Source organism: Emericellopsis atlantica (genome assembly GCF_019669845.1).
Source record: "Emericellopsis atlantica unplaced genomic scaffold F5Z01scaffold_13, whole genome shotgun sequence".
Classification (NCBI taxonomy): domain Eukaryota; kingdom Fungi; phylum Ascomycota; class Sordariomycetes; order Hypocreales; family Bionectriaceae; genus Emericellopsis; species Emericellopsis atlantica.
Window position 1 is genome coordinate 1 of NW_025764715.1, and position 18,059 is coordinate 18,059.

At 56.2% G+C, this 18,059-nt stretch overlaps 9 protein-coding genes and 1 non-coding gene across 10 annotated transcripts; 4 read left to right on the forward strand and 6 right to left on the reverse strand.

The window, feature by feature from the left end:
* Positions 1 to 833: 833 nt before the first annotated feature.
* On the forward strand, positions 834 to 2,577 carry F5Z01DRAFT_621862 (cytochrome P450; the record flags this gene model as incomplete). The annotated part of the gene is made up of 4 exons (XM_046261227.1): positions 834 to 1,437; positions 1,512 to 1,879; positions 1,943 to 2,144; positions 2,198 to 2,577. 4 exons carry the CDS (start codon positions 834 to 836, stop codon positions 2,575 to 2,577), a joined length of 1,554 nt encoding a protein of 517 aa, XP_046118183.1.
* An 817-nt stretch (positions 2,578 to 3,394) lies between these two features.
* Positions 3,395 to 4,313, forward strand: F5Z01DRAFT_681358 (U-box domain-containing protein; the record flags this gene model as incomplete). Its single annotated transcript, XM_046265679.1, has 2 exons — positions 3,395 to 3,495; positions 3,578 to 4,313. 2 exons carry the CDS (start codon positions 3,395 to 3,397, stop codon positions 4,311 to 4,313), a joined length of 837 nt encoding a protein of 278 aa, XP_046118184.1.
* Positions 4,314 to 5,035: 722 nt separating this feature from the next.
* F5Z01DRAFT_681359 (uncharacterized protein) lies at positions 5,036 to 6,648 on the reverse strand (the record flags this gene model as incomplete). Its single annotated transcript, XM_046265680.1, has 4 exons — positions 5,036 to 5,515; positions 5,572 to 5,628; positions 5,675 to 6,107; positions 6,167 to 6,648. The coding sequence occupies 4 exons, from the start codon at positions 6,646 to 6,648 to the stop codon at positions 5,036 to 5,038; spliced, it is 1,452 nt and encodes a 483-aa protein (XP_046118185.1).
* A 1,213-nt stretch (positions 6,649 to 7,861) lies between these two features.
* F5Z01DRAFT_t50 lies at positions 7,862 to 7,996 on the reverse strand. Its single transcript has one exon. It is a non-coding gene; the product is annotated as a tRNA-Cys (tRNA).
* A 109-nt stretch (positions 7,997 to 8,105) lies between these two features.
* On the reverse strand, positions 8,106 to 9,204 carry F5Z01DRAFT_99601 (uncharacterized protein). Its single transcript, XM_046267273.1, has one exon. The coding sequence runs from the start codon at positions 8,740 to 8,742 to the stop codon at positions 8,185 to 8,187; it is 558 nt and encodes a 185-aa protein (XP_046118186.1). The 5' UTR covers positions 8,743 to 9,204; the 3' UTR covers positions 8,106 to 8,184.
* F5Z01DRAFT_99648 (uncharacterized protein) lies at positions 8,870 to 9,980 on the reverse strand. The gene is made up of 2 exons (XM_046267275.1): positions 9,258 to 9,980; positions 8,870 to 9,203 (listed from the first exon to the last, which is right to left on the reverse strand). Exons 1-2 carry the CDS (start codon positions 9,708 to 9,710, stop codon positions 8,997 to 8,999), a joined length of 660 nt encoding a protein of 219 aa, XP_046118187.1. The 5' UTR covers positions 9,711 to 9,980; the 3' UTR covers positions 8,870 to 8,996.
* A 687-nt stretch (positions 9,981 to 10,667) lies between these two features.
* Positions 10,668 to 12,902, reverse strand: F5Z01DRAFT_99581 (DUF803 domain membrane protein). Its single transcript, XM_046267272.1, has 2 exons — positions 12,056 to 12,902; positions 10,668 to 11,998 (listed from the first exon to the last, which is right to left on the reverse strand). The coding sequence occupies exons 1-2, from the start codon at positions 12,818 to 12,820 to the stop codon at positions 10,910 to 10,912; spliced, it is 1,854 nt and encodes a 617-aa protein (XP_046118188.1). The 5' UTR covers positions 12,821 to 12,902; the 3' UTR covers positions 10,668 to 10,909.
* Positions 12,903 to 14,063: 1,161 nt separating this feature from the next.
* On the reverse strand, positions 14,064 to 14,734 carry F5Z01DRAFT_99563 (uncharacterized protein). The gene has a single exon (XM_046267270.1). The coding sequence runs from the start codon at positions 14,518 to 14,520 to the stop codon at positions 14,173 to 14,175; it is 348 nt and encodes a 115-aa protein (XP_046118189.1). The 5' UTR covers positions 14,521 to 14,734; the 3' UTR covers positions 14,064 to 14,172.
* Positions 14,735 to 14,781: 47 nt separating this feature from the next.
* On the forward strand, positions 14,782 to 15,914 carry F5Z01DRAFT_622178 (uncharacterized protein; the record flags this gene model as incomplete). The annotated part of the gene is made up of 2 exons (XM_046261244.1): positions 14,782 to 15,291; positions 15,345 to 15,914. 2 exons carry the CDS (start codon positions 14,782 to 14,784, stop codon positions 15,912 to 15,914), a joined length of 1,080 nt encoding a protein of 359 aa, XP_046118190.1.
* Positions 15,915 to 16,237: 323 nt separating this feature from the next.
* F5Z01DRAFT_99610 (uncharacterized protein) lies at positions 16,238 to 17,706 on the forward strand. The gene is made up of 2 exons (XM_046267274.1): positions 16,238 to 16,752; positions 16,810 to 17,706. The coding sequence occupies exons 1-2, from the start codon at positions 16,560 to 16,562 to the stop codon at positions 17,421 to 17,423; spliced, it is 807 nt and encodes a 268-aa protein (XP_046118191.1). The 5' UTR covers positions 16,238 to 16,559; the 3' UTR covers positions 17,424 to 17,706.
* Positions 17,707 to 18,059: the final 353 nt, after the last annotated feature.

Below are 18,059 nucleotides of genomic sequence, written 5' to 3' on the forward strand. Positions count from 1 at the left end.
TTTGGTGATAAACTTCCCGGGGGGCTACTTCGGGCTAGACGCCAACTATGGCTAGTTTCTTGGCAACGCATAACTTTTGAACTCGTCCTCCGTACCAACTAGTATTTAAATGACGGACCCGGTCCCCGAGATCTAAGACATTTTGAGAAGGCTGTTCCGTCCACACCTCTTGGTCGCAGCTAAAACGATTCCGTCCCTTGCTCCCCATTCCAGTCTAGGGCCACCACACTGCTCACCAACCAGCAACAGCTGCGTCTTGTTGGTCAAGGCCAAGCATCTGCTCGCTATTCCCGCTTCCGAAACCTTGTGTGTGCGCAACACCCCAGCCATTATTATATAACAATCATCAATCTTCTCCCTCTCTGCACGGTCCGCATATCACCAGAAAATATACCTACTTGGGTAATCGTCCATCTGGCCGAGGTTGACCTGACCCTCAGGGGAACTAAAAAGCAATCCAACTTGCAAAGTCCGGATCCACCTTCTCCAGCTCAACCCGCACCTGCCGCTTCGCTCGCTCGCTCTCCGAGACGGCTGCTTGGCCACTCTTTCCCTTTTTCGACTCTTTGTCCATCCATCCGTTCATTCATTCATTCCTCTTCTTCTCATCCGTCCCCCGGCAGGCAGGTCTCACCTGGCAGGCACCGTCTTCCTCTCTTCCATTGCACGACATTGGAAGTCACGACTCACGCCTTCCCAGCTTCCATCCGGTCTCAGACACCACGCACGACTGACCTGACCTGCTGTGCGCACCCGGGACGGTTGGGGCCCAGCGGGCAAAAAATCAACACGCAGCAGCAACCATGACCGTCAGCAGCAGCAGCAGCAGCAGCATGGATCACCCGCAGCTGGCCACGACCAACGGCGATCTGCCGACCACGATCATCGCGACCGTCGCCAGCACACACAACATTCTCCTCCTCGTCCTCTTCTTCTTCCTCGCCTACCTGCTCAAATGCATATACGCCCTTTTCATTTATCCTTATCATGTCTCACCACTTCGGCACCTGCCGACACCAAAGGAGAACCACCACTGGCTGCTCGGACAGATGATCACACTCCTCTCGACGCCCTGGATGCCCTACCTCTACCGCGAATGGAGCCGTGAGTGTCCCGACGTCCCCTTTCTGCGCATTTTGAAAATTGGACAATCCGAGACCCTCATCCCGAACACAATCACCGCCTATCGCGAGGTCCTCCAGACCAAGAATGACTGCTTCATCAAGTCCGAAGAGTCGCGTAACGGCGCCGCCATGGTCATTGGCGACGGCCTCCCCTGGGCGCACGGCGACGACCACCGACAGCGTCGCGCCGTGCTCAACAAGCTCTTTGCGCCCCAGCGCATGAAGGCCTGCGTCCCCAAAATCAAGGCCAAGGCCGAGCAGCTGTGCCGCGCACTGGCCGCCAAGCAGTCCGTGCCTGGCGATGCCGTCACAGGTATGTGCGACCAACCAACCAACCCGGCAATTGGGTTGACCGTGGGGGCCGCTTGTACTGACCGTGTATCATAGTCGAAACCGAGCTTTGGAAAGCTGTACTCGACGTCGGTGGCATCAAGTCCATGGGCGTCGACCTCGACCACCTCGGCTCGGACGCTTCCCCCCTCCATGAGATCTTTAGCGCAACGATGCGCCCCAGCATTCGCGGCCATATTGAGCGATGGACGGTTACGCACCTCCCCTTCAAACAATACTTGCCGCTCGAGGCTGTCAGCGAGTTTGTTCGGAAATGCGCCACTGCACGCAGCGTCATAAGAGAACACGTGCAAGCGCGGCGCCGAGCATTCAATCGCGGGGAGAAGACGAGGGACGATGCAGATGTGCTGCAGGCCATGGTGGAGGCGACGGGTCTGTGGGACGATGAGCAGGTCGTGGAATATGTGAGTTCCCGTCGAGGGCCATGCGGTCGGACAGGATCGGATGGACGCTAATGCGCGGGACAGATTCTGAACTTCATGGTGTTAGGACATGACACCACGGCGTGCACGCTCGTCTGGGCTCTGGATACGCTGGCTCGTCGAAAGGATATCCAGGATCGATTACGGAAAGAGATCAACGACATGGAGGAGCAGTCGTGGGCGGAGATTGACCGCGCGCATTTCCTGGAGAACTTCTTGCGCGAAGTGCTGCGGGTGCATTGTCCAGGTATGTCCGACACTGTTGAATCTGTCCTTTTGGAGAGTTGCTAACGATGGTAGTCGGCTGGATTCCCATGGTCGCCGCCTGCGACGTTGAGATTTCTGGCGTGCTCATCCCCAAGAAAACGACGCTCAACCTGTGTCCAGCCATGATGAACCTGAAGCCGGAGATTTGGGGCCCCGATGCAGAGGAGTTCGACCCCGACCGCTGGGATCGCCTCGAGGGCGAGGCAGGAAGTGCTTATGCCTTTGCCACCTTCCACAACGGCCCTCGCGTGTGCATCGGCAAGGCCCTCACACTGATGGAGCTCAAAATGGTCATTGTCGAGCTCGTGTCGCGGTTCAAGATGGAGACGGACATGGAGCCGCTCGGCCTCGAGACACCGAGCTTCACGCTGAAGCCCAAGCAGACACTGAAGCTGCGCTTGACGGATGCGTGAGTTGGTGCACATGGGCCCCGAGACTCGGCGTCCCTTTCTTGTATGATGTTATGTTGAAAAGGCATTGGGAAGCGGCGTGGCATATGGGTGGCTGGCTCCCCCCTTCCGGAGACCAGCAGAAGGCGTACTGTTTATAGATCTGGATACCTCACATTTCGATTAATTAATTGGTACATATGCCCTCTGTGCGTGCCGGATCTTTAAGACATCTGCGTCCAAGCGTGCATGCAGGCCTTGATGCTTGATGCACATTGCAAACAGCCCCCACCGGTGCTTTTCTGTGGCGTGAATATGGTTGTCGTTCATCTGTCCATCAAAGCTGCTGTGTGTTGTACCTCCGTACCGAAGCACTGCTGAGCTCCGGCAGTTATAAGCTGTAGCTGGGCCTGATTCTGTTATGCCAACTCAATTGCTAGACTGCCGAACATTATCATCATCTCCCAAGTATTCACGTAATCGCCAAACCCATCGACTTGGACCCTGATCTTCTGGAATATTCTAATCACCGCGCGGGGCTTACAAATCCCGGTCGCGTCGCGTCCCCGCCACACACGACCTGCCAAGTACATCTCGAGTTCAGGTCTGATAGAAGAACGAGAATCGCGATGAGCAAGGTGAACACACGAGCCGAACCTTGTGAGACGCTGTTCCCCAGATGAGGCACGGCCAATCCTTGAACTCGCTCCTGCGCAAAGTGGCGCAACGGTGACCGCGCCTCGTCACCCACTCCTCACTACTTGATAAGACTCGGAGGATCCTCCCTGGAGCCTCCCCTCAACCCAGAACAAGAACTACCTAGAATCGCGAGCTGCGCACAATGAGCGACAACGGAGCGAGAGCTGAGCGCCTCAGGCAAGATGGCAACGACCATTTTCGCCGTCGCAACTACACCGCCGCCGAGGCATGCTACTCCCAAGCGTACGTCCGTCCATCCATAAGGCCAGGCCACAGCTGGGAGGGAGAGAGAAAGAAAGAAAGCTAACGTTTGACCTGCCTCCAGCCTCGTCCAAGACCCCAACATGACCGCCGCCTACGCCAACCGCGCCATGTGCCGCTTCTTCCTCACCTCCCACGACGCCTCCATCACCGACTGTGACGCCGTCCTCGCGCGGGACCCAAACTACCTCAAGGCGCACTACTACAAGTCCAAGAACCTCCTCGCCCTCGGCAACGTCGACGAGGCGAGCACGCACGCCCTGCTCGCGTACGAGGCGTGCGTCGCCCAGGGCGCCGACACGTCCCTCAAGATGACCAAGGAACACCTCCTTGTCTGTCGCAAGGAGCGATGGGACGTCAAGGAGCGTCGACGTCGGCACGCCGCCCGCGCATTTGAGAGAGAGATGCTGGGCGTCCTGGAGCGGGAGATTGAGCGGGACGTGCTTGAGGCCGCGGAAGGCGGCAGTGAGGCGGAGCTTGCAGCCGTGCGGGAGGAGGGCAACAAGCGGCTCGCGGATCTGCGCGATGTGTTTGAGAGGGCCCGGGCCAAGGACGACGTGAAGCGGGAAGTGCCCGAGTGGCTGATTGACGACATCACCTACAATGTGATGCTCGACCCGGTCATGACGCCGTCCGGGCGGTCGTATGAGCGCGAGTCGATCACCAAGTTTGTCGAAAAGGCGGGCACGGACCCGACGACGAGGGAGCCCTTGTCCAAGAGCGATTTGAAGCCCAACCGCGTGCTCAAGGACGCGTGCAGTTGGTTTCTTGACGAGAATGGGTGGGCCTATGATTGGTGAGGCGATGAAGGATATGGGCAGTTTGTCCTTTTCGAACCGTGGGAGCGTTCGACTTGGTAGCATTTTCGGCAGCGTAGGCGTTTTCTGGTTTAAGGCGATTCCCTTCAGCAGATGCATTCGACAAGGGCGCAAAGGGCACAGAGCATAGGGTGACAATAACAGATGTGGTATGCTTGACAATATCTCCCGGCACTTAATTGACCTCATCATTGTACCCGCATCATGATCGGATAGCCGCGGAGATGATCCACTTGTGAAGATAAGGTTGATCGTCCGCGATCCTAAGCTGGGCCTGGAGTGACTCGTGCAGATCTCCTCCAAGATCATCCTTTTGACTCCCTATATGCACCCGTATCACACGCCGACCTATCACCCGCATTGCAGCGGTCCACATGTGGCCGTTGGGCACCTTCAAGCAAGATATTGCGTTTCGCGAAGCTAGAAACAGGACTCAAGAACAGACAAACATATAATGAGCTACATAGTAGGCGATTGTAAGCTTGGGACACGCGTCGCACAGGACAGACTTGACACGCATGTGCTTAACTACCGGGTAGCCTGCAGCTTGTAACCCATTGACTGTAAAAAGGAGTACAACGTACAACGTCTATCATGCTACGAACCCTGCTGGTCTTGATGCATGAATTGATGTTCAAAAAGACAAACAATATTCACAAATCCTATACGCCATTCCAATAACATATATTCAATGACACTTTCCCTCACTCCGCCGGGTCAATCGACTGGGGGTTCCAGAACAACTGGTCCGGGTCGTACTCCGCCTTGACAGCCATAAGACGGTCGAGGCTGGTCGAAAAGTACTGCTCCTGCGCAACCTCACGCTCAAGCTCCGAGTCAACGTAGTTGGCATAGCGACCCCAGTCGTCGGCGTCCATGCTGTCCTTGAGGCTGTCCACCATGCCCGTGGTGAAGGCGATGGCGGCCTCGTCGTTGCCAGGAGCAGAGAAGAAAAGGGAGGTCGAGAACTGAAACAGCCAGAGCTTGTCGCGGTGCGCGTAGCTGCTGAATTCGCTCGGGGCGTTGGCGATGGCGCCCTGCGGGTCGCCGTGGACATCCATCTGGGCCCACCAGGGGAGCGCACCGTCGGCCAGGGCGACGTCGAACCAGTAGTCGACGAAGCCGGCAAAGGCCTCTTCGGGGATGTGCTTGGTCATCAAGCTGGAGACGTAGGAATTGTAGTGCTATCGAGTGGTCAGTCTGTCCGTCGGTCGTGCGTTCACAGTGGTCGTGAACTTACCCCAGAGTACGAGTCAGTAATGTTGAGAGGATCGCCATATGCCCAGCCCCGAAGCATCTCGAGCCATGCCCCTCGCCTCCCAATTGAGGCCCAGGGGCTCCACAAAGGGTTCCAGCGCCTCGCGGGCCTCGTCCTCGGGACCATGGAAGACGACCTCGAGGTTGGTCGTCGCGCCCAGGCCGAGACGCATGTTGAGCTTCTTATCCAGGCCGCCGTCCTCAATGATGCTCTGGTAAGCCATGAGCCCGGCGACGGCGTCTGCCTTGGTTCGGCTGGTGAGGTTCGTCTCGATCGTGAACCAGGAGAATTGGTGGGCGACGTCGAAAGTGTCGATCTCAAACTCGGTGACGATACCAAAAGACGAGCCACCGCCGCGGATGGCCCAGAACAGGTCCGTGTTTTCAGTCGCTGACGCATAGACCAGGGATCCGTCAGCAAGCACGACCTTGACGCCAATGACGGCATCCAGGGCAAGGCCGTGCGTGTGGGAGCTGAAGCCAAAGCCACCGTGAACAATGTGGCCACCAGAGCCGACGCTGTCGTCCGATTGTGAGCCGATTGAACGGAGCCGGCTGCGCAGACAGGGTCAACATACCTAGGACAGGTCCCGTGTGAGAACCCTCGCTTGCCCTGCTGGAAAAGCTCCAGCGCAGCATAGCCCAGACGCGTGCCCGCCGTCACGGTGGCAGTGTTGTCCTCGCGCAGCGTGACCTCGTGCCAGCGGTCGAGCTGGATAACGAGTGACCCGTCCTGGCCGCCCAGACCCATGGAGGCGTAGCTGTGGCCACCGCTCTTGGCAGCAACCTTGATCTCGCTCTGCACGGCACAGAGAACAGCGGCCTGGACCTCTTCAGCCGACGTCGGGTAGACGATGGCGCGCGGAGTGACGGGCACGCGCAGATTGTGCGGCTGAATGGCCTTTTCCCAGGTGGCCGAGCCCTCGTCGACGTAGGTCAGATTAGCCGCCTCGAGGCAGGCGTTCAGGCTCTCCTGACGCGCGCGCAGGAAGGGGCGGTCGAACGGCGAGGCGGCAGCCAAGCTGGCCAGCAGCGGAAGCACCCATTTCGTGGCCACCATCTTGTCTGGAGTGCTGTCGTCGCCTGGAGGAGAGTAGGATGAGGACGTTTCGTCACAGCTCCGGACGAGCGCTGTGATGGGTCCCTTATGTATAACTCGTCCTGCACTGACAGCATGGCGCTGCTGCGGTTAAGGTTCCATTGCCTCGATGAGAGAAGGCATGGATCCTCCTCCTCCTCCTCCTTCAAGGGCTGTGTCTCGGGACCGGCTGTACATTGCGGCTGTATCCGCGCCTGGTGGTCACAGTAAGTGGTGTGATTGACGGGAAGGATGGCACATTGCAGTGGCGGGCACCGGAGTCCCAGACTGGCCCTGGTGGGCTAGTCGTGACACGGCGGACTTGCCTCCGCGTTGACTATATGTGGATAGCGGCCAGCAGGCGTGGGCGATCCGGGATGGGATCAAATGTTTGTTTGGAACTCAGAGCTGCTGCTACTGCTGCTGCTGCAATCAATCGACCCATTCGTTTGAGGTCGATCACGAGGATCAGCCGCACGCGACAGCCTGGTCTGTCCGCCCGCATAGATGAACGTACATCCAATCTCTCGTTCGTCCCCTCTTGAGTGATGTCTGGCGATGAGTATGCTGAGCTGCATCCCGTCTCTCGCGTCCCGGACCGCCACTCCGATGGTGGGGAGAGCACCTCATCGCGTCTCAGGCTGAAGTCTGAACTGCCGTGGCTCACGGGGTACTTGTAGATCTGCAAAAGGGACCTGACTTTGTGCCCAGTCGAGGAGCTTTATTGCCGCTGACTAGTCGAAGGTCTAGACTGAATGCGATAGTCGCCCTGACAATCCGAGGTTGCCTGATCTTGGAGGCGTGCTTATCAACACGCGCGTTTGTTCATTCGTCTCCGGGCATGCATCGCATTGCTCAGCTCGTCAAGACCTTTTTGAGACTATTCGTTGTCGAGACGTGTTGCCTCAGGTTCCACTGGCAGCCTATGTTGACATTGGCGTGCATTGCATCATGGGGCCTGTTCAAATATGTCGTGTTGCTGGTCAGGCAGTCCGTAGGAAATCCATGATGAACCTGGCAAAGCGAGATACAAAGGCGGGGGATGTTGTGAAATGGTTGTGTTTGGTCCATTCAGTTGGCTGGACAGTAGAGGGAAAAAGTGCTCCGAAGAGCATTGCCGGCACTTGAGTGCCAGAAGCATAGCCTGGCCCAATTAGCCGATAAGGGCATGAAGCAAAAAGAAAGTCAAAAAGATTGCCCAAACGGTGAATCGAACACCGGATCTTCTCATTTCGCAATGTTTACGAGTGAGACGCTGTTGTGAGTTAGCGCTAGTTCACTGGTGGAACTGTTTTGTGGTGACTGACCTGTACCCCTAAGCCATTCGGGCTGCTGTTGTGGCAGAGGAACTGTGTTTGAGCTTTATATTTTCATCGGTTTCTCAATCGTCCTGCAAGCATGCTCTTCCCCACATGACTACGAAGGCACAGGCTCCTTTTGGATGACAAGTTGATATATTATGATTCTGTGGGTAGGAGAAATATCTAATGGAGTTCTCCTTCACTCCGAAAATAGTTATCACCTTGCAGGTTTCGAAGGGAAGTAAGAGTCAGGATCAGTTGCAATTTTGGCAGGGTCAAACGCCCGATTAGACATCAATGACCTCCATTTTCGGGACAGGTGATTGACTCTTACCCATGGAGTGGTGTCCCTAGGAAACCAGTAAGCAGATGCTTTCGTCGCACATGTCTGACAGCGAGGCGATCGAGGAACGTATCTTGGGCTGCTTTCGGTGGTCCATCGAGGGTTTTTGTCGACCCAGACTTCCTTGTGGCATTTTGTGCAGACAATCTCTATTTCGCGGGGCAGCCCTAAATTTGAATAATCTGAGGCAGGGCGAATAAAGTATCTCTCCCAGCTAGCCTTCGTCGGTGGAGGCAGCTGTAGCGGCTTTTCTCCGTTCATGACCACAGGGATGCTGTCGTCTGCTGGGATTGTCCACACATTCTCAGTGGGAGGTCGGCATTCTTGCGAGCCACAGCCGCCCCGTAGAAAGCGCAGAACATACCTTGAAGGGTCTAGCTTTTTGAACCGTGCATATGGATCGTCCAGTATCATCTGTTTGCAGTAGCCCATCGGCGTGGCATGATGTTGTTTGGGCTAGCCGCGTACAGCACTAGATCATCGATGATGCTCGCACAGAACTTGAGTTTTTCGACATGTAAGAAGTATTTAACTGCAACACCAAGCGCGATTTCGAGGATATTGTGTGTGGCGATCGACTTTTTAGGTTTCTTGTTTCCCTGGCTTAGAAGAATATATGTCTTCATGGGCGTCTGGGCTGAGTCGATAGGCTGTCGGTCAATCTTCAGCCCGTCCTGAGATCGGAGTCAGTCTTGGAGCTCGGAAGGGATGTCTGCCCATTCAGTGATTGCGGCATCATCAAGTGCCATCGAAGCTCCCAAGCCAGTAATGATAAGGGCCTGGTCTTGTGATGCACCAGTGCGCATGAGCGCCGTTGCAAGATGCTGTAAGGCATAGGTGTTCGGTAGCAGCTCCGATGGGGACGTGAGCAGCTGTTGGCGTGGTTCAGGCGTCTGATTGAATCATGTTAGCTTCTCTGGGCGGTAACTGTTCTTTGGTCAACGTACCATCGCCAGAAGTGTTTTTTCTGGTCTACTTTCCAAGTCTTCTTCGGCTTCAGGAGCGATATCCAATGGTGTGTCAAGTTCTGTGAAGTTTTCGTACTTCTGGGGCGCTCTGGCTGTGTTGGTATTATCGCTGCCTTCGAGCACATCTTTGCCTGCAACGAACATGACTTCGCGAATGGCCTGTGTGTTATGGCGTATCTGTATCTTTCGTTGCCAAGTCGCCAGCTTTCCGTACGTCCCAGGCCGATGCGTTACCTGATAAAATTGCCGGTCAATGTCGATCCCGGAGAGCTTGGAAGCTACCTCCAGCACGAGATCTTGAGTTTTCGACAGAGCAATCTGGCGGCCGTACAACATCCTCTGGGGATGATAAGCGAAGAGTACGAACCGCCTGAATTTCCCAGTTGTTCCCGGAAACGACGAATCATCTCTTCCCCGCTCAAGGTAAATCATGATGTCTTCATACCTTCCCTACAGATTCAAAGGCACCAGGTCGTACTTGCGAAGCATTCTTTCCCGAACTGGGGCCCCCCAACAGATTTCTACAACAGCGGACATTTTATCGCGAAGTGATTTGAGGTAGTCTTCGTGTATATCAAGGATCCGTGGTGGGTAGAGTTTGAAGCCATCAAGAGCCTCCCGTCTTGACAAGTGATCGAACATCAGGCAGTTTTCTCGCAAAAGGCCAATGTCAATGAGCTGCTTGATGCAGACGTTCGAATCGTCATCAGTATCTTGGCTGTCCGCATTAGCAACGCTAAAAGAAGGACAATGTAGATGGCAAGCGAGTGGTGCATCTAGGCTACCACTCGGTGGAAGCAGGTATCGCGGTTCTCGAGAGACACCCAAACGCTTCCAAGCTTGGACTTCATCCTCAGAAAATTGCTCGAAAAGGTCCTCGATGATTCGGGATGGAGTTGGCCGCCCACGATTGCTTCGCCCTGTGCGATCAATTAGTAAGAATCGCTCATGCCATGCACACCCTAGCGTCAACGCTACCTCTGTGTCGACTTTCCAAGTCGTTGATTTGTGGTAAAAGCTTTCGGAGCCTCTCAGCATCGGCTTTGGCTCGAGAAGTCACTGGTGGCTCTAGCCACATATCCGCAAAAAGCCGAGTGTTGTTCGGCGCGGTAATGTCGCATACATTTACCATGATTGCTATACAGTGATCGTGGCGGTGCTGGCGTTTCTTGCCAGAAAATTTTCCTCATTGGGTGCCAACAGAGAAGCAATTGATCGCGGAGAAAGGCGCCGAATCTTCTGACGCAAGGCAGGAACATTTACTCGGTGGTGTAATCAACGATCGTTGTTCAGCACAAAAAAGAGAGCTGAGGCGAGGGAGGGAGGAAAATCTGACCCTTCGTTGCGCTTGTTAGTCGGCCGATAAGGTACTCTTGGGCTTTCTCAACGGTTGGGACGATTCTGCCGCCCACAAACAAAGTCAGTGGTGAGAGAAAGGATAAAATAAGGTAACATGGAGTTCGAACCCAGAAGAATCAAGCCCATGCATTACCGTCCGGGCCCCCATACATGTATGCGGCCTACCCTGCAAGACAAAACGCCAGACTACCCGCTCGAATTCCAAGATGCACCATCCCATGCCCCTTTTCGCTCAAATTCGACAACGACAACATGTAAGACAGGTCTATCCATCACATGAACGCACCACCGCGTCTCTCGCCCCCCGGCCCCTGGTCCTCACTCATCCTCGTATCCCCTCCATCGTCGACCAGCCCAGCGCGTTCCTCCTCTGTCGGCGACTCTGCTTTCCGAAAGACACGATTGAAGGAAAACTGTCGCTTGGCGCCGCCATGTGGCGGTGGGGTCGGCGGCTTGAGGCTGCTCCCGCTGTTGTTCGCCCGCGAGCTACCCGCCCCCGCGCCCCGGTAGGCCGTGTCCTGCGCGTACAGGCTCGGCTGGTACGTCGTCCGGGGCGGCTCTAATGACTTTTCCGACTGTGAGTTGAAGGACACATTGTTCAGCGGGACAGACATCTGGCGGTCGCCCTGCTCTAGGCTTGGTCGGAACTCCTCCTCCTCATACGTGGGCATGGTGTTGGTGGTCCGCGCCCGGCCGCGCCCGCGCATCAGGCTGCCTGCAATGCTGGAGAAGATGGTGCTCCGATCGTCATGGTCATCGTGGTGATCATCATCGTCGTCGTCGATATCCGGGAAACGCGACATGCCCAAGGGGGGGTGGACAGGGCTCCTTGGCAGATGAGGCGTGCTGGATGTGCGCGCGGTGTCTGCCGTGATGGGCCTTCGGGATACCGTCGTCCGACGCCGGCGCAAGCCGTCCCACTCGTATTCTGGCGGCTGTGGCTGCCCGTCCTCGTTGATGGGCTGCATCTGATCCAGCATCTTCTCCTCGTGTAGCCTGCGCAGCTCATCTGCCTCCATCCGCATGCGGGCATTCGAGATGCGACGTACGATGGCGGCGGCACCACGGATGGCGTCGGCCTTGGGTTCGGTCTCGGGCTGCTCCTGTTCAGCAATGGTGTGGATCTGATCGAGGTCTCCCGTAAAGACAGCTGCGTCAGGTACATCCTTGGCTGCTTTGGACAGTTGAAGCAATACGACGCCGGCACATATTGTGAGGAAGCCCAAGAGCACGGTGACCATCTGCGAGGCAGTGCCTTTGAACCCCTTGAAGAGGACGGCCGACGTGATGATGGTGGTGCTGGTGAAGTAGACGTAATAGGTGGGCGTGACGAGCGCGGCGTTGAAGAGGTTGAGGGCTTTCTGTGTGGACTGTCAGCAGGGGGCCAGCATTTTCGCCAAGGACAAGGTGCGACCAACATTGAGATAGACAATCTCGACCAGCAGCGTCGCGATCACAAAGACAAAGAGGATCCAGAAGAACCACTCCTTGTACTGGGGCTTGCCGCCTATCCAAGCGATCAGGGCGGCGCCCAGGCCCTGCGTGGCCACGACGCTCAAGCCGCCCACCCAGCTGCATATCGAAATGTAGACGAGCATGTTCTTGGCGCCCCATTTCGGCGCCACCCAGAAGACGACGACGACGGCCCCGACGATGATGACACCCGCGTACGTCAGGAACCACGGGGTGATGACAAACTTTTGCATCTCCTGGATGTCGCTGACGGCCGACGTGTGGGGGGCATTCATGACAATGACGACGGAGCCCACGATGCACAGGAAGCACGACACCTTGCCCACCATACTGAGCCTCTCCTTGAGAAAGATGGCCGACAGGATCGTGGTGATGACGACCGACAGCGCACCGAGCGACGTGACGAGGATGGCATCCGTAAAAGCGTACGCGACAAAGTTGCAGATCTCGCCGAGGATCATGAGGCTCATGCCGCCCCACCAGTACGCATTGCGCAGGTAGCCGTAGCCCTCGCCGGCGACCTCGTTGTACTTGTCGTTGGCGCGCAGGAGGCCGACCTTTTTGAGGACAAAGGAGACGCCGATGAAGAGGCCCGAGGCGACGGCGAGGCCTATGCCGACGCCTTTGTAGAAGGACGGACGCTCGTTGGGATCGCCGCCCACGAGGCCGCCCCCGTCAGCGCGCGCGAGGAGCAGCAGGTGCTCCCCCATCTCTGGGACTCAGGGGACTGGTCGATGAGTCGGGAGGCGTTTGTGCGCGGGCGAGGGGGGGTTCGAGATGGGACGTGCTGCAATCTGGTCGTTCGTTCTACGTATACATGAGGTCTTTGGTGGGTGATACGGCGGTCGGACAGGATGCGCTTGTCGTGGCTCGATCAGTAAGTAAGTAGCCTTCTGCGTGGAAGAGTAAAGATAAAGGGATGCGAGATGGTTAGAAGAAAATGGTGAATGGCAGGCTGAAGCCGTCGTGCTGCTGCGCATTCGACATGGTTGGTCGGCCAGGAGAAAGGGGTGGTCTGGAGCCAGGAAACAGGAAACATTGAATATGTGGTGGGTTCCTCGTTGGTGGAGTGCGCTGCTGCCGCTGTAGGTTCAGTTACAGGTGGCCTGCACTATAGGCCGGCGGCTACAATGGTGCCGATGCACTGTTTTTAGCTCTTCTTACATGTACTGAGAAGACGTCCAACGCGAGGCTGAGTGAGCTGACATTTTATCATGGCATTTCCCAAATACTTATGTACGTCAGTTCAACAATTGTCTGCATTTCTCTCGGTTCACCAACAGTAACTCATTGTTTCCAAGTGCTAATTATGGAACAAGACATGGGCCGTATCGATAAGGATTATTGCGCAGTCGCCCCAGCAACACCCCGCTGTGGCTGAGCGCCCATCAAGTACAGCTGTGGCCTGTAGGCTGTACAATAGCTGTGAAACAGTGAGATCATGGCTCAGCCGGCCACGAGTCTGCTCTTTAGAGATGCATAAACACTCCATGTCTTTTGCTCAGCATCGTCATACCCGACGCGCAGCCTGGAGTGACCCGACCTCGAAGCCTCGACATCGGACAGGGGCACATGTCGCGACCTTGGAAGTGGGAGTTGGAAGTGAAGTCTATTTAGTGGGGGGACAGACGCTCGCCTCGGCAACGAGCCATGCATCATTTCATCGCTTCAATGCGCTGTGCCTCCTCGTTCCACCACAGACACGAGGCTGCCCCGATCATCAAGACGGCGCGGCCTGTCGTGTACGGACAGTTCATCGAGCTTCATCAGCAGACCCGACACAACTTGCAAGTTGGTCTGCCCCGCCGCGGCATGGAACTGAGGCAACGGGAGGCTTGAGCTAGTCTGCCTTCTAGCGCTACGTCGCCCATGTCGCGCTCCCAGACAGCCGGATCTCAACCTCAAGGCAAGGGGCACGCGGCGCGGACTTGGCTTCTCCATTGTCAAGAAGAGAGGAAAGAATCGCAGAGAGACATCCCCTGATCCAGCGAGCACAGGCTGATGCGACCGACGACTGGATATGACGTACCTCGCGCCCCTGGAACATGAATATCGTCATGTCTTAAACTTGTCCAGGTCTCCTCCCCCTTTCCGAGCAGCGATCATGTGCTCTGGGCACAGCTAGATCCAGGCACCGTTCAACCTTGTCCCGAGTCTGTCGAACCAGAGCGCCATCACCACCTCGGTTCGCATCGCAACGCACTGCGACCGGGAAGATCCGGGCCTGCTGGACTGCCCTGGTGTCAACTTTGTGGGAAGCTCGGTGGCCGTGTGACATTATGTTGCCTCCTCCCACGCGATCATGAGCTTCACATTGGCCAAGGCTCGCACACCTGCGAGGTCTAGTCGCGGAATCTCCTCGTGTGACAAGTGGAAGCAGTGCGATGCGAGTGGCGATAACGGAAGACATTTCACTTTGCACATTGCCAGTCTCACCTTGCCAGGTGATCGCTGGCCATTTCGATGGGCCGCCTCCATGTACGTCTTGCCAATGGTGTATCCGCCTCTTGCTGGCGTGTCGGTAGGTATATCTAGCCAAGGTGGACGTTCATCGTAGTAGCGAAAGTTTCCGCTCGCTCTCTCACATGGACTGCTAATGTCCGCCTCTTCGCAGCCTCCTGCAGAAAACCACGCTTCTGACTCTTCTTTCCTGTACACTCATGCCTCCAGGATGAAGAGGAAAAGACAATCGAGCAAGCTGCTTGCTTTGACGAGCGCACTCCTGGTGACGCTGGTCGTCGCACAACGAGCCCAGTACGGGGCTGTTCCCTACGGTGTCGAGATCCGCTCCTGTACACGGCCGAACATGGTGGCCCTGACTTTCGACGACGGTCCCTCTCACCTCACACCGGACCTGTTGGATCTCCTCGACAAACGGGGCGTGAGGGCGACGTTCTTTCTGAACGGCAACAATATGGGCAAGGGGCCCATCACCGACAAGAGTCTCGGGCATGGCTCTGTCATCAGGCGCATGTACCAGTCCGGCCACCAGATTGGCAGCCACACCTGGAGCCATAAAGACTTCAACGAGATCTCGGACGAACAGCGGTGGGACGAGCTCGTGGAGCTGGAAGTTGCCTTGCTGGACATTATCAGAGTATACCCGACATACTTTCGGGCTCCGTGGGGACGTTGCAACGAGGGCTGCCAGGCTATGCTCAGTGAGTTTGGGTATCATCTGGTACGAGACTGCCTGTATACACTCACAGCGAAGACCGTTTGCTAATAGGATAGATCCAATGGGACCTTGACACCAACGACTGGAAGCAAGACGAGCAGGCGTCCAGGGACACGTTTTCACAGACTCTCAACTCGCAAAACTCGGCCATTGTCCTTGCCCACGATATCCACGAAATGACTGTCAACAGTCTCGCTGCGTACATGATCTCCACGGCCCGGGCCAAGGGCTTTTCTCTCGTCACCGTGGGGGAATGTCTAGGCGACCCGCGGAGGAATTGGTACAGGACTGCCGGCTCCTCCTCCAAGACCAAGACCAACACCAAGACCAACACCAATACACTCCGGAAACAGTGGCAAAAGCTCCAAGAGGGGTCTTCGTCAACAACGCCAGCATCATCGAACACGGCCACCCGGGGAAGCATGAATGATCTCAGCGCAACCCCGAGTGTCGGCCTATCCGTGTCCACGGTAGCGGGGGACAGTGACGCATCGAAAGTCACACAGCCGAGCAGTGCAGAAAGTGCAGAGGAAGCCGACAATGACAGTGGCGCGGCGGGTCTGATGGCGGACTCGGCATTGGCTTTTGCAGCTGTCGTGGTTCCTGTCGTCTTGATGCACTGCTAATTAGTGCCACATGACTGAGAAGCCTGGACTTGGGCCACTACACGTATACACTTCTCACGAAAACATAAGACTGCTCAATACTAATAAGACATATTACGAAGGCATGTTACTAGAACTTCTTATTAAGGTCAATTGGTGATCATCACGCTGATCCCTGCCGCCGGTGAGGCGCGGCAGGGATCGCAATCCTGCGGACGAGCGACAGAATGCCAGCCTCACACCTGCGCGCATCACCTTGATAACTGTGCATTTCGAATATGGCCGGCCCACATACTGAACTACTCCGGCTCGCGGCAAATCCCTTGGCGCGCGTCTGGAAGATTACGCTTTCGCGAATTCGCACGCGGCACACTCGGCCTTGGGCTCTCCATCTACGGATCCGACAGACCAGGATCGGTCCCTGAAGGATGGGGATTTTCCAACACGGTGAAGGGACAATGGGGATCTCGACCTGAGAGGGGGGTCCAGGTGATCCTTTGACTCCTCTTTCCTTGATTTCGGGGTATCGTCTATCCTCGGATCACTCGTCGCCGCAACGGAATCGGCACGACACGACCTGCGCTGCTGCAGATTATTAGCGACGACAGCACAGAGGGCAACAAGACGTTGCTATCGACAGGACGCCGTAGCCCGACCAGCGACACGATGAGCCGCGAGTATTGGAAGATTAAGTTCTCCTCCTGCGCTGCGTCTTGTTTCCGCACCGCGCTCACATGGATGTCGTGCGACGAATCGGATCTGTCATGCTGGTGCGCAGATGACAATCGGGAAACGCTTCCCAAAGGGATCGCCGACTGCTTCAACGAGGACGAGGGCTGTGATGAGGACGACATTTGGCGTACGTGATATTAGCTGAATCAACAGAGTGTTATAATCGCTAATGAAGACACTCAAGGCTTGATGAGCTCCTATCGAGCAGCCTGTGACACTGCAGACGACATCGCCGCCAGACAGCCCACGCCGGTCTCTTCAGTCGATGATCATACCAAAAGAGACAGCCCTCGACCGACGGGCAGTTTAGATCCAGGCGAGGGGGATCTCATCGCCGTACCACCGCCAACCCCTTCCAACAATGAGATTCCCCTGGCAGCGAAGATTGGCATGGCTGTCGGGTTTCCCTTGCTCGGCTTGCTTTGTGTCATCCTCGCCTGTCTCTACATCCGCGAGAGGAGACGAAGGAAAGGACTGGAATGGACTTCGACATCACCCGCAACACCGATGCCAAGGAAGGAGAAGCACTCGTCGCTTGCCTCGAAGCGAACCACGGGGACGACGATGAGTCTCACCGGCACCAGCCACTCCCAGATTGGAGGACATGATAGTGTCAGGGGGACCCAGGGCAGTCACTCGGATATGAGGCGGTCGGACAGCGGCGCGTGGCGGCCGAGCAGGAATGAGCAGGACGTTGTCAGCCCGAGCTCGGGGGAGAGCTCACAGGGGAGGAGGAGCTTGGGGCGCGTGATGGAGGAGCCGCCCCGGCCGAGCTACTTCCTTGAGCTGCCGTCGTGACAGGCAAGACTGCACAGGATCTTTTTTGTGTTTTTGCGAGGCGTTTTGGGTAGGTAAGCATGGAACACGAAGCAAGATCTTCATCATTGGCCAGTCTCTTCATTTGTTGTTCTGACTATGTTTGTTGATCTGACGTGAACATGAGCTTCACCCATATGGACGTGTTGTCAGCTGTCAGTACGTCAGAACTGAAAACAAACATGGACTTGGTGTCTGTTTGAGTTTCACCGTCTGGCGCGGACCGCACGGGAAACGCAGAAACGTGGAACAAAGACCCGAAACTGCCGCCAAAGTAACATCTGCGCGACCTTCCGCCGTGTAAACCTTCCGTTGCGCTTGGGCTCGTTGTTCGCTTCCGCCGGCAGCAGTACCAATCGTAGACCTGTCGAAGTTTCAGTTAAGAACAAAGCGTAAATCATTATCTGGTAAGCGCAGCTTTTCACGTGTGTTATTCTGGTGAAGCATAATTGCTCCAGCGTTCTCCCAGCCTCGCAATCGCGTGCTGCCCAAACAACACATCTTCCCACATCAACACCCGCCCCTGTTCACAGACAGCAAAGCCAACATGAGTATCCCATACCACCAAAAAAGCACGTACCACATAGCCGTCGACGGCCATCTCTTCTGTCCCGTGGT